A 13,923-nucleotide genomic window follows, 5' to 3' on the forward strand; every position below is an offset into this window, starting at 1 on the left:
CAATAGGGATTTTAATTAGAAAGAAATTTCAATTAATCAACCTAAAGTCAGATGCTCTTAATCTTGAAGAGAGAGATTAGCATAATTTAGGAATTTCTATGGATCAAGATACTAAGTGAAGAAATTGCGTAATTTAGATTGATAATGACAAATGAAATCTAGGTGAATTATTTCCAAGGTATTGTTTTGCTTCTTAGCTGTTTACTCGATTATTTTCCTAATTTGTTCTCTGTCGTGTTCTTTAGTTAATATAATTAGTTAAATTTAGTTTTTAATCAATCACTCTAATTTGTCAGTTAAATAATAGAAAAACAATAATTACTAGTACTTTTAGTCCTCGTGAAAATGATATTTTTACTCGCCGTAGTTATACTATTAATTGATAGGTGCACTTGCCTTAGTCAGATTTTTAGTTGGTTTATCACTGCAATCAAATAGTCATTAAAACTTAATACTTGTAAAGTGCCAACCCCTTAAGCCCAATACTAATTAATATTTAAAACCTAAATTGATAATTTATTTATTTATTTTTATTATATTCATTTTAGTTTTTATCAATTAATATATATTTATAACAAGAGTAAGGGTATATCGGCCATGTAAGAAAATAAATATATTTTGAGTTCATAAAAAGTATTTGATTTAATTTTTAATATTTTTATAATAAATTTAAAATAAAATAAAAATTAAAAGTGATACGATATGATAAAATGAATAAAGAAGACAATTATGTGAAAAAAATCAAAGCAAATAAAATTATAAGTACCTCAATTATTAAAAGTGATACGATATGATAAAATGAATAAAGAAGACAATTATGTGAAAAAAATCAAAGCAAATAAAATTATAAGTACCTCAATTAAAATTTTGTTCAACTTAAAAATAATATCAAAACCGAAAACCACACCAAAATGCACCCCGCTAAAATTGAAGGTGGGCATATCTTTTATAATAAAAGAGAAAGCTAATTGGTGGATAGTTTTTTCCTTAGTGGATAATATAAATGTATAATATCAAATTTAGTTTTCAATGTTCGGATTTTTGTCAATTTTACATTTATTTTTTAGTTAAATTTGGCCTTAATCATTTTTTTAAACAATCGAATTTAACTATTAATCTTTAAAAAGATTCGAATCATTAGTTTTTAATAGAATTACTAACTAAAACATTAAACTTTTAAACATGATGCTTGCATGACAATTCATATGTACTTTTTATTTAATTTTTAAATTTTTATGAACCTTTTATTTTTATTTTTTGGAATTTTGGAATTCTTTAATTTTTTAATATTTCTATTGTTTTAAGATTATTTGTTAGGCATGAAGTATATATGAATTGCGATGCAAATATTATCAAAAATTAATATTTTAATCAACATTTTCGTTAAAAATCGATTTGACTTTTTTAAAAGTTAGAGCCAAATTTAGATAAAAAATTAGGATCAAATTGATAAAAAAATACAAATAATGAGAACTAAATTTGATATTATACCTAATATAAAGTAAGGAAAATGTGTATTAAATTTTTTTTATCCCTGTATTTAAATTTAATAAACGTTTTATGCTCTGTCAAAAAAAAAAAACGTTTTATGCATTTTAATTGAAGAGTGCTAACTAGTATTTCGTATCCAACCGATCCATGTTTTATGTAATTTTTCTCCAGAGCTGTATTATTGTACTCCCTATCATCTAACCAACTAGACTTGGTAATGCTTGATAGTCTCGATTTTCACAATCTTGCGTATTTGGCTTGAATACTCAATGCTTGACAGCCATACTTCTTTCATTAAGCATAATTAAACATTCTGTTCATAATTAAATATAATTTACATTTTATTCATTTTAGTCCCTATATTCAAAATGCTTATATTTTCTGATACTTAAAATCGAATCAAAATCTAATTTCCTATTCTTTCATTAGTGACCTTGTACTTTTAATATGTAGCACAATTTTATAATATGGGGATCAATTGTATAATTTAACCTAAAATTTTTGTTTGAAATGATGATTTAATGTGCCATGTCACCATCATTATCGTTAAAGGAAATTAACGACTCAATGACTAAAATGTTACAATACAATAACGTAAGTGACTAAAATGTAACATTTCAAACATAAGTGAGTAAAATATAACATATATAACATGAGATAAACAAAAGTGATCATGGATGTAGTTTACCCTTAAACTAATAAGCGTAAATTGATGAAATGATTTAATCATGCACTATATCATGATTAATAATGATTAAATAACTATCGGGTCCCTTGTTAATTACTAATTGAGTCTTCAAGTATTTTTTAAATTAAAATTTAATAGCGATTGCACTGTTACAATTTAATCTTTGTACTATAATTAATGATTTTCTCGATTTAATTACTTGACCGTTCATTAATATATTTTCACCCTAACTTTGCAAATCCTCTTATTCATAATTCACTGACTCGGTTTATGGAATTGAGTTTAAAAACCTCATTTTTTGACATTGGTTATTACTGTCATATTCAATGTACTGTCACTCCAGTCAGTCACATTTATGTCTCTAACTTCTAGGAGTTATCTGCTCTGATGCTCAAGACAAAACATTTCCCCAGTTGGATTTAATAGACGACATATTATTATTTCAATCGATTTTACTCGTTTTCGATTAGATTAAGGACATTTTAGATTATCTACTAAAATAAGCTATCTTTTCGTATCACAATCCGACCACATAATACCGCTTAGTATCAGTTAAATATTAGATAATCAATGAGGTAATATTTGCTTCCATTTTGCTTTGCGTGCAAAAACCATTGATGACATTATACAAAGAATATTAATGTAAACAATGAATTTTTATTTGAAAAACACAAAGTATACAAAATGAATATACTAAGAGCACAAATCCAACACCTTCTAGATTGTTTCTTGAATGCTTTGTTGAAATTTTGAGTTAACATTGCTATTTGTTCTTGCAATTCTTCTATTGTAGTGCTTTGTGCAATGAGCATTTCTTCGGCCTAATGTTCTTCTCTGCCTTGTGTTAGGATCTAGTGCCTAAGAGACTAGGTGTTAAGTGTTGGGCGTGTGAATAATAATGAAGCTATTTGAGCGCACCATAGCTCAAACCACTAACCTTGGCCTTATATAAAACTTATTTGCAAACATGGGCCAATGTTGGTGGTTTGAGCTATACTCTACTCAGGTACCTCCAATATTATTCACATACCCAATACTAACACATATCCTGAGTAATGCAGGTACCTATGTCCACCAATTGAGGCGTCCCCTTCGTGAACCATACACGAGTCTTTGCGAAGATTGGGGATAAAACCCCGACATGGGGGTAATATCTTCAATTGTTGAGGTCCAAGTCAATTGCCTAGAAAACAACACTTCGAAGACAATACTTCTCCTAAAGGAGTCGATTCCCCTCAATAATTGTAATGTCACTCTTCAGTTAAAATTTTTTTTCTTCTTATTTATTTTGTGAGTTTCTAAAATTTTTATAGTTTAAATTTGTAGATGTTTATGTTTCTCTTTTTCTTCTTCTCTAGGGTAGGAAATGTTTTAGAGTTTCTTAAAAAATATATCTAGTTTTAGATGTTTGAATATCTTACCTTAACCTATATTTTTAAATTTAAAATAATATTATTTTTATTATAAATTTAATGATTCATATTTATATTAAATTACTTTATTTTAAATCAAATTAAATTAACTTTTTTTAAAATTACATTTTAGTGTCCATTTTTTTGGAGGTTAGAATCTCCTTATTGGTGTGTACATATATAATGCTTTTTCAAATGTTTTAAGAATTTGTAATAAGATAAGGGTAGTTTGGAACTTAAGAAAAATCTAAGCATTTTAGACATTTCACAAATAGTAACTTCCTACTACAAAACATTGAATTGTTCTTACATTAAATTCTGCAGTTTCAAAAATAAATAATCTTTATTACTGTTTTCATCAACTAATTTCATATCAAAGATGAAAGAGGAATACAAAAGTTGAATGCTTATTTTACTTACACAATCACATTATTTTCATTTCTTAATTTCTATATTGATTTCATCAGTTACTTTATCAGTTTCGTTTCTTAAATCAATTTGAAACTATTAATAAAGTGAGGCTACTGTTAATGGTATTGTCTGATCACAGACTGGTGAATCTGTTAATAATAAAATGAAACTCGACTCCATAGAGATAAAGGTATATTACTGATGAGAACCTGCTCAATAGAGATATGTTATTATATTGTGTTTGATTCGATGTTAATTATGTCTGTTAGGTCACTTCAGAGCATATTCAGATATTATGCTTAATTCGATGTCAATTTATCAAGGTGGAAATCCATTTAAAATGGTCAACTTGGAGTTTATTAATGAAATTGGTATTTTCTTTTATCATATGAATGATAGATAATTAGCACATTGTGTATCTCATACTTGCCCCTCCAACTCTACACAATACAGGTAGCATCTAAATTGCATATGGAATCTTAAGCTAAGACTAGTTTATGAATAATTTCTTTTCGGGAATTCATTCTTAATGTTTCTGGTTGTTTACATTTTAATATCATGATTTTATTTTTACTAATTAGAATTTATATCTTGTATATATTATATAAACTTATTAGATATTTTTATTTCGTTTAGGAGATATATATATAAATTTTTGTTTATAATTTTTAACATTAATCTTATTATAAATTTTTATCATATTTACTCTTTTGATACAATCTATAAAACTATTCATAATCCTCCCCAATCCTTAGATAGAAAGATAATGTGTTTCAGATACTCAAAATTATATATAACTTGTAAGTACTTTTTAACTTAAAATACTTTATAATTAAGTTTAGTTAAACGAAAATGATCGAATTATCTGAACATTTTCTTTGACATATATGAAAAACAAGTTACAATCACATGTATTGACGGGCGATTTTTTCACCCCAACTTCAACTTGGATTCGATATCTTCGTTAAAATATATTATGGATCCCCTTTATTTTATAAATTCAAAATTTAATTTTTGTATTTTTTGTTTTAAGAATTTAGTTTATCTATTTTTATATTTTAAATTTTAAATTTAAATATTAATATTGTTACATTTTTTTGATTAAATTTATTGGTGTGAGATTTTGAAATTAAAAAATATATATATTTATAATTAAAAATGAGATTAAATTTAACAAAACAAATTTGAGATTATCTCTGACTAAGCGTCCCTTCTTCTCCTACGTAGCCAGGATTGCTGCCTCATTCTAGAATTAGTCCAACTGGTTCATATCATCATCTCTGATATTCAACAAATATGAAATTTAAATCCCAAGAATTGCTGCCTCATTCCTTACTATTAGATCACGGCCTGTTGTAAGAAAAAGAAAAGGAAAAGTTTTTTTAAAAAAAGATTTCAAACTAAACCCAAGATAAGAAGAGATTTTGTATTACCAAGCTGACTCCCAACACCAGGTAAAGAGGAATAAAAAGAAGAAAACATAACTATGATCAGTAACATTCAATGATATGTCACAAATAAAATCCAAAGCAACTTCCAAGTATATCAACCTGAACCATATGTCTATTGATCACTTCACAACACCACACCAAAAATGTTCAAAGGGTCATTACTGTTGCTTTCATTTCCAGGTAGAAGACAACAGTTCTCTCTAGACCATGAAAATTTCGGTGACGTTGACATCCGGCAGCAGCCCTCGCAGTCATTGACATTTTCTTGAGTTCCCTGCCTCAAAAGAATCACACAAACATAGAACTATCAAGAACGAAAGTTCGTTCATGTACTTGTACATTATCACGGTCTTTATGGATCTCCACATTGTTTGTTGCAGATTCATCACCAGAAAATCTACTGTTTAAATGGTTGGAGGAAGCATGAGGTCCTGAATCATCCTCAAAATCACCCTCCGGTATCGTCTGATCATCGATTGATCGGCAAGGAAGCGACTGCAAGAAGTTGAAGTATGCATACTTGATATCGAACTGCATATCGTACCCTGCAAACGAAACTTGCACAGTTTTAGCTTCTGAAAGATCATGCCAAGGCAACAAAGAAAATCATTTCATCCTTACAGTAATTAACAGCGATAGTGCATCCTCCGTCTCCAGGACTCTGTCTAACATGATGAAACCACATACTCGGCCTGCGCCATCCAGAAAAAAACATCAGAATTATGATCCAGATAAAGCCACTGACCTTAGTATTTAAACCACAATACTCAATAACCATACACATAAAATTTAGAATGTAATAGTACTATAGACAGCAGAAATGTATAGCATATATACAATGAAACCCAGATTCGGGAAATTGGAAACAAAGTTTAATGCACAAAAATGCATATGGATAAAGAGATGGGAATCGTTATTACAATGATCAGTGTTAAAAGAGGAAAAGGGAGGCTTACAAGTAAAGAACTTCTCCAGCTTTGACAGTAACCTCAAATGGCTTAGGCCCGTTAAAATACAATGGGAATTTCAAGCTCTCCTGCTTCAAACTCGCCCTTGCAGGACAAGGATCCACACTAGACCATGGCACATATCTCTCCGGTTCTTCGAATTCTAAACGAAACTCCCCATTCTCCTGTAAATCCAATACAACACTCGAAATGAAGCAGGATTTGCACATGCTGATAGTAATTTCAAGCACCCAGTTTCTTCAAGTAAAAACCTGGGAATAGGAGTATCGAGCTGCTGGGTACTCCTTAATATACATGCGGTGAACGTCGGTTGGGGGGAGGAGCAAAAAGTGCTTCTCGCCGGAAACGACGGCGTAGAGATTCTCGTAATGGTCTTTGTGGAAAGAAGTCTGGGAGAGATGATTTCCGATCCAGAGATTGACGGCTTCAGGTAGGCAACCTAAGGCTTCGGAAGCCCATGGAATATGGGCATCGCAATCGGACTTGAGCTCACTGTACTCAGTCCTGAAGCAGTCGTTTTGCTGCTGTAAATATGCCACCAAATGGTTGGGGGGTCGGCGAATGAGGTCAAGGGCTTGAGGGAAAAGGGTGGGTTGGACGTGGGCTGAGACGAAACAGAGGGAAGACTGCGAAGGGTGAGGGACAAGGGCATCGGCCTGGCCGTCGGGGGTGAGGTGGAGGGAGACGAGAGAGGAGGAGAGGGCGGTGGAGAGGTAAGAAGGGGTGGACCAAAGAGAAAGGGCTGGCCAGTGAGGGATGGCATTGGAGATTATGCAGGGCTTGTTTTGGGAAACGAAGTCCCTGAGGAACTGCAGAGGTGTGGGCGGCGACTGAAGGCGGTCCACGGTGGTTCCTAGGGTGAGCTCCCTCACTTCCTCCCAGAGGGATTCCACTTTGCCCTCCATTTTTTTACTTTGTTGGATTTGGGCTGTTTTGCTTGGAAATTTAGTCGCTGTTAATCCAAGTTAGGGTTTGGTATGGCCGCTAATAATGTCATATACCTGATTCACTAATCTAGGGTTTAGGGTTTAAGGTGTTGATTTCTGGAAAATGTGAAATTTTGTTATGAGAAATTGTGCCAATAATTTTTGTTATTATTTTTTGCTGCAATAATGTCATATACCTGATTCACTAATCTAGGGTTTAGGGTTTAAGGGGTTGATTTCTGGAAAATGTGAAATTTTGTTATGAGAAATTGTGCCAATAATTTTTGTTATTATTTTTTGCTGCAAATTTTCCTTACAAATCCGTTTTCCTGGTAAATTCAAAGGAAATGTTTCCTCTGATACAAAACTCCAATTTTTCAAACAACACTTTCCATAGAAAATTCATGTCAATTGGTACAAAACACCAATGTATATGAGAAATAAAAATGAGACAGTGACCAAAACACCACATTGCCAAATATATCAAATGCCTAGTAATAGTCAAATCCTACTTCAAAGATCATAATAGAAACATGATCAACCCCCTTATATATGCAAGCGAATAATCAAGGAACCCTAACAAAAGCATTAGTTATATAATTTGTCTAGAATCATCAGCTTAACACTCTCCATCATGAATTGCTATCGGCAAAAGGCATTTTGCAGGTGCAAGAAGGGCCACGGCATTGCGATCTGGACTTGAGAATTTCCTATACAATGCTTTGAGCTTACTTCCTGCAGCTGTTGAGTGGAATTTAACCAAGAGTTTAGCACACTCACTGCACACATCAGAAAAGAACATATCAGTTTTTTTGTTATTTAATCAGAAGATGCCACACATTGATCAAAATGGGAAAAGGATGGGAGAGATTACATTAGCTGCTCTACCGAGTATCCCGTGTGGTGCTTCAGAGTTTCACTCCACAGAGGGCTCTCCCCAAGGGTGCATCTTGCAGCATACACAGCTGCAGCAGCTAACATGGACGGACAGTATGAAACTGCTGACGGATATTGCATAAGGCCAAGCTCAGCAAGGTAAAACACCAAATCCTCCATCTGCATCCATTATCACCCCCAAAATGAACCAACTGAACCGAATTCTTAAAGGAATAAGCTGTTCGATAAATTTCTACCTTATCATCAGATGGAACAGATGCTTTGATAAACCGGACGAGGAAGACATACGGTGTAGGAACCGTTAGGTACCATTCTAACTTATCCAAGATTGTTTTCTCCATAACCAAGACATGCTCTCTGGCATAAGCATTGTCTGATATGAAAACAAAGTCATTGACCTGAAACAATAAAAAAACAATGTAACAGAAACATCAATATCAACATTAAGCAAAACCTCCCAATTATACAAACGCACACACAAAAAACAGTACCTCTGGTGCCCAAATCTCTTCATATTTGCATGCTATGAGCATTGCACTAATGCCTACCAATTGCAGTTCCTTTCTTCTTACAACCTTCATCCAAAGAAATCGATCAACAATATTCATGGTGAGATAGAGTGTTTCTGGCATGAGCTCGAATTTGCGATGGACTTCGATCAACCAGTCAACAAGGATTGATCTCATCTTGGCATTGATATCCGGCTGCAAATCCATATAATTGCGTACTCGACCCTCATCCTGCATCAAAAGACATGTCATGCATATTTCACGTACAGAAGAAAAGATCAACACTAGAAATGTGAAAGATTATTACTTCTGTGAGTTTGTAGAACTTGTAGATATCATCAACATATTCAGTAACAGCCAACTCATTACCAGCATCAGCTCCATCAATGTTCTCAATTGAATCATTTAGCTTATTGACAAGTCCACAAGCAGCCTGAAATCAAATCAAAACCAAATCAACCCACAAACAGTAAACACCAAAAGGATAACAGAAAAAAAAATGAAGAGTTGGAGCAACATAGATATATTACCTTGCTTCGAGCAGAGAGGATTGAAGTGAGGGTTTTGACATCCTTCCTTGAAGATCCTTGTCTTTTGGTAACATGTTTACTTTTCTCAGATTTTTCATCAGAGCTTATCACAATCACGTTCTCTGGTTTTGGTTTGTCAACCTGCTTCCTTTGGGCTCCTTTCACAGCTTGTGCAACCACAACAGCTCCTTCGGTGATTGGTTTCTACAAGCAAAAAACACCAAGAGCAATTAGTGGTTGCCTAATATTTGCTACTATAATGCAAATGAAACATTTTTCTGTGTTTACTGGAACTACCTTTCCTTGTGCTGCTGCTCGTTCATTGACAAAATTGCCAATGTCTTGAAGAACTCTTCGGTTCCTTCCATCTGCTATTGCATTTTTCTGCTTCACTTCTCCTGAAAACAAAGGAAGTATAAAAATGTGTTAGATTTCAGGAAAAAAAAAACATACATACATGTACTCTGAGTGGGAGAAACTCTTGACTTCGGAAAAGATAGAGTCAAGTCACCAGCATTATACCCAAAAGGCAATTATGTAAAACTTATCAAATCAAAGGTCAATGAATAATTTTCCCAATAAATCATATTGCTGACTCTATGTTTGTACAAGTTTTCTTTATCTGAAACAAACATATCATCAAACACCTTTTTTTATTAATTATTCTAGATGCATCTTTCCCTTCAACTTTTCCATATACTAGATTTTTACCAGTCAAAATCCTGAAGCTGATTCAACAAAAAGATACCCAGAAACAAAAAAGAAATGTCATCGAAATCAAACCAACAGACCTCCTTAAAGAATCCCAAGATCAATCCAGAAATTTCAAAAATTCAACAGAAAAGCACACAAAGAGTAAAACCCAGAAAGAATCAAGATCGGCGCGAGTTATAAAAAACAAACCATTGTTTTCATGCTGAGGAACAATAGCTCTAGACGCCATCTCCGGTTCTTCTTCTTCTATTTCTTGTTCTACAACCTGGCCTAAAGCTCCACCAATTGTGGCCAACAAAGATGAAAGGAACACCCGGAGACGGCTTCCACGCGCCTCCTCCTCTTCTGGGTTGCTTCTAGTCGCCACCCTACAACTCTTTTCGTCACTTCCAAACAAGAAAGTAAATTCTTTGTTTCTGGTGCTTTGCCTTTGTTGTTTTCAGTTTTCGAATGGATTTTTTTTTCTTTTGATAATCGAAATGAGTTGTTAATTAACTCTTCTATTTTTTTTTTACCCCACTAGTGGAGTTCCCTTTTTAAGCAGTGTTTAGGAAGGGACGCTGTCTCTCCAACGGTATTATTTTTGAAAATCCAATTTTGACCGTTTGATTGAGTGAGTATCTAACGGCTACCAAGCGCCTTATTTTGGAAAATTTCTAGCCGTTATAGGTGAGAAATTGAGTCGGGCTGATATGGGCTTCGAGCCGTTTGTTGGTCATGAACAAAACGAAATCTTTTGAGATTAAACTTTCCCTGGGCCGGTCATTGACAAGTTCTTTTCGTAATTTGCATATTTCCGGCCCAGCATAAATTATTATTTAATAATTACAATATTTGTTTAAAATTAATATATGTTTTTAATATTAAATGAAGAGTAGTTCGGATCTAATCCATAGTTAAGACTAAAATGATGTGATCCATTCATCCGATTACTTGATAGACGTATCAGATTAAAATGTAATTATTTCTCTATCTAATAGGATTACACACAAAATACATATAAAATTATAGTCTCCATCGCTTAGGATTTTGGAGAAATCAATTTATCAAGTATAATTCTTCGTCAAGTCTAATGGTCAACTCTAATTCCATATCGGTATGTCTTAAACTTGTGAAAATCATATTATTCTTAATATCATAAAATCATTCTGTATAACATTAAGATTTTGATTTATATAATCTTAAAATCTAAAGATTTTATATGTGGTATCAAAGCTTAAATTAAAGAATATATAATTTTCTAAGTGATTTTATAATTGTTTCGATAAAATATTTATACCAATGAATACTTTTATTTTAAAGGATTGGGTTAAATCATGAGATTTAAGGCTATTAAAAGTTTTATCTTTTACTGTTAAAATATTTGATTAAATGCCAAAGTTACATATTTTATGTAAATAAATTGGTTAATTTATGAGAGTGCACCACTAATTTTTCCATATTTTTGTTAAGTTTTGTGCAGGGGTGCAATTTGGGGCTAAATAGAAGAAAAAGAAAACAATTGGACTAGATTGAAGAAAGAAGCAAAGAAGGAGGGCCAAAGTAGAATTTTTCCAAGAATAATTAGCTGAAATTGTTGACTTAGTGGGAGATTATTTTGGGATATTTTTTATATCATGAAATATTTTTCCTTGATTTTCTATATTAGTTGGCTCTTAGTTTAGCAAGGCCACTAGTATAAATAGAGGCTACATTGTTCATTTTAATCATCAATCAATTCATAAATCAACTTTCATCTTTGAATTCAATCTTTTCTCCATTTTTTCTTACGTAGCATCTGTTGTTCATAGTTTCTTTTTCTTCAATTTATTAATTCCTAGTTAGCCACCTCTTTAAATCGTTTGCAATTCTTTTTTTTTTTCAAATTCCCTTTTCATTTCCAATAGTCAACCACCCCACTTTAATATATTTTTCCAGCCCCCATACTCAATTACGTCACCCATCCTTTCACCCATTTTACCTTATTTAATTTATCCAATACCAACATGTCCCAAACCTTAGCCAACTAAATCCATTTTCAGCTTTAGGTCGGAATTAGCCTCGTCAAAACCTGTGAGTTACGAACCCGAGCAAATTAACGCCTAAATTCCAGTACTTATTATTTCTCCGGATTAAGAGTATGATTTTGTCAGCTCACAAAGTCAGACCATCATTAAGTCAAAAAAGATGTCGTTTGATTTAGTGTTGTTAGACTCACAGTTGGAATTCCGAAAGGAACGTTTCTAATCGGTTTTATGTGAACACATTGGCGTGCCAAGTGGAGATTGTTGTTTGGTTCCGTCAAGGGAAGTAGTAACCGGATTTAAATGTCCCACGCGGTTGAGGGTATTGGTTCGAGCTAGGCTCTTCTAGAACGCAAAGCTGTCGGAGTTCTAAATCACGAACATTTCGTGGTTGTTCGATCGGTAAGGGTTAGTTATTGGACGTTCCATAACTAATTTACACAAGGAAGAGTTGGTGTCCGAGGCGTCCTTGGTAGCTATAACTAGCTTACTGGAAAAGAGGAGTTCATCTAATTTCGAGGACCGATTCAAAGACGAGGAAAATTCGTGCCTAAAGCTGAGCTTATTCTAATTAATTTTTCTTCATATTTATTTAACTATTTTTATTATTCTGTTTTCAACTTTTTCTTTTCACTCATTTTATTTATTTATTTCAGGTTTTCAAATTTTATCCCCTCAAACTTCTTGGGCACGACAACTGCCCCGACATAAATCTGGTCAAAAGAGGAACAATTTGCAGTAAACCCAGTCTCTGAGGGATCGACCCTACCCTCTATACTGCTTAAATCGCAAATTAGGGGTAGGTTTATATTGGTGGATTCGACACCCATAAGTTTTGGCGTCGTTGCCGGGGACTGGCAACACTTACAACTATTTAAATCGTCTTCAATGCCAGATCTTCATCCACAGATCTCGAATACGACCCAGAGATCAAAAAATCAGCACGAGCACAACGAAAAGAGACAGAATCTCTTAAACGTGCGAGTAAAGTAGAAGTTGAACTAGGACAAGGGCTCTTAAAAATCGATATTGAAAAGTTGAGACAAGCAATTCGTACAGAGGCAATTCGACATGGGAAACAAGTCGAAATGATTGATCCTGAGACCGAACCACTTCCTGAAACAAAAGAAGCAGAAGACAACCTCGGTGAACCAAAAAGGATGGCAAACCGAACCATTCGTCAACTAGCCGCTGCTCCCAAAGAGCAAACACCGTTATGCATCAACTATCCAGCCGGAGAAACCCCGTTCGAGTTGAAGTCAGGCCTTATTCACCTTTTGCCCACTTTTTGAAGCTTGAAGAACGAAAATCCACATACCCAATTGAGAGAATTCCACATGGTCTGCTCAAGCATGAAACCACAGGGAGTAACCGAAGATGAAATCAAACTTCGGGCCTTTTCTTTTTCTTTAGTTAAAACAGCAAGAGAATGGTTATTTTACTTACCCCCCGGTTCTATTACAACGTGGGATGACTTATCTCATGTTTTTCTTGACAGATTTTTTCCAGCATCTCGAGCAGCTGAACTTAGGAGAGACATAGTGGGAATTCGCCAAATGGAGAGTGAATCACTCTACGACTATTGGGAGCGATACAAAAAACTGTGTGCAAGTTGTCCTCAACACGGTTTGACCGAACAATCACGTCTTCAGTATTTCTACGAGGGTTTGCTCCCTATAGAAATGAAAATGATTGATGCTGCTAGTGGAGGGACGCTTGTCAATATGACTCCTCAAAGGGCAAGAGAATTGATATCCACCATGGCGGTAAATTCTCAACAGTATCGGCCAAATTCAGAACCCACAAGACGGGTTAATGGCGTAAATGTTTCATCCTTAGAAGATAAATTGGATAAGCTTACTAATATTGTTCAATCTATGCTTATAGAAAAGAAGAATCTGACCCAACTGTGTGGAATTTGTA

The 13,923-nt window shown here is 33.6% G+C and overlaps 2 protein-coding genes across 3 annotated transcripts; both read right to left on the bottom strand.

Annotated features, from left to right (window-relative positions):
• Positions 1 to 5,188: 5,188 nt before the first annotated feature.
• LOC105799340 (lysine-specific demethylase JMJ32) lies at positions 5,189 to 7,608 on the bottom strand. 2 transcript variants are annotated; one of them, XR_008188923.1, is made up of 5 exons: positions 6,673 to 7,608; positions 6,410 to 6,585; positions 6,075 to 6,145; positions 5,553 to 5,998; positions 5,189 to 5,352 (listed from the first exon to the last, which is right to left on the bottom strand). XR_008188923.1 is itself a non-coding variant. In XM_012629848.2 (4 exons), the coding sequence occupies exons 1-4, from the start codon at positions 7,324 to 7,326 to the stop codon at positions 5,742 to 5,744; spliced, it is 1,158 nt and encodes a 385-aa protein (XP_012485302.1). In that variant the 5' UTR covers positions 7,327 to 7,608; the 3' UTR covers positions 5,466 to 5,741. The 2 variants fall into 2 exon arrangements, 1 of the variants encoding a protein (XP_012485302.1); XM_012629848.2 differs by lacking the exon at positions 5,189 to 5,352 and having other exon boundaries at positions 5,466 to 5,998.
• Positions 7,609 to 7,720: 112 nt separating this feature from the next.
• On the bottom strand, positions 7,721 to 10,509 carry LOC105799339 (G2/mitotic-specific cyclin S13-7). Its single transcript, XM_012629847.2, has 8 exons — positions 10,187 to 10,509; positions 9,581 to 9,681; positions 9,284 to 9,487; positions 9,061 to 9,186; positions 8,736 to 8,984; positions 8,481 to 8,642; positions 8,222 to 8,403; positions 7,721 to 8,126 (listed from the first exon to the last, which is right to left on the bottom strand). The coding sequence occupies exons 1-8, from the start codon at positions 10,224 to 10,226 to the stop codon at positions 7,967 to 7,969; spliced, it is 1,224 nt and encodes a 407-aa protein (XP_012485301.1). The 5' UTR covers positions 10,227 to 10,509; the 3' UTR covers positions 7,721 to 7,966.
• Positions 10,510 to 13,923: the final 3,414 nt, after the last annotated feature.

Source organism: Gossypium raimondii, chromosome 9 (genome assembly GCF_025698545.1).
Source record: "Gossypium raimondii isolate GPD5lz chromosome 9, ASM2569854v1, whole genome shotgun sequence".
NCBI classification, from domain to species: domain Eukaryota; kingdom Viridiplantae; phylum Streptophyta; class Magnoliopsida; order Malvales; family Malvaceae; genus Gossypium; species Gossypium raimondii.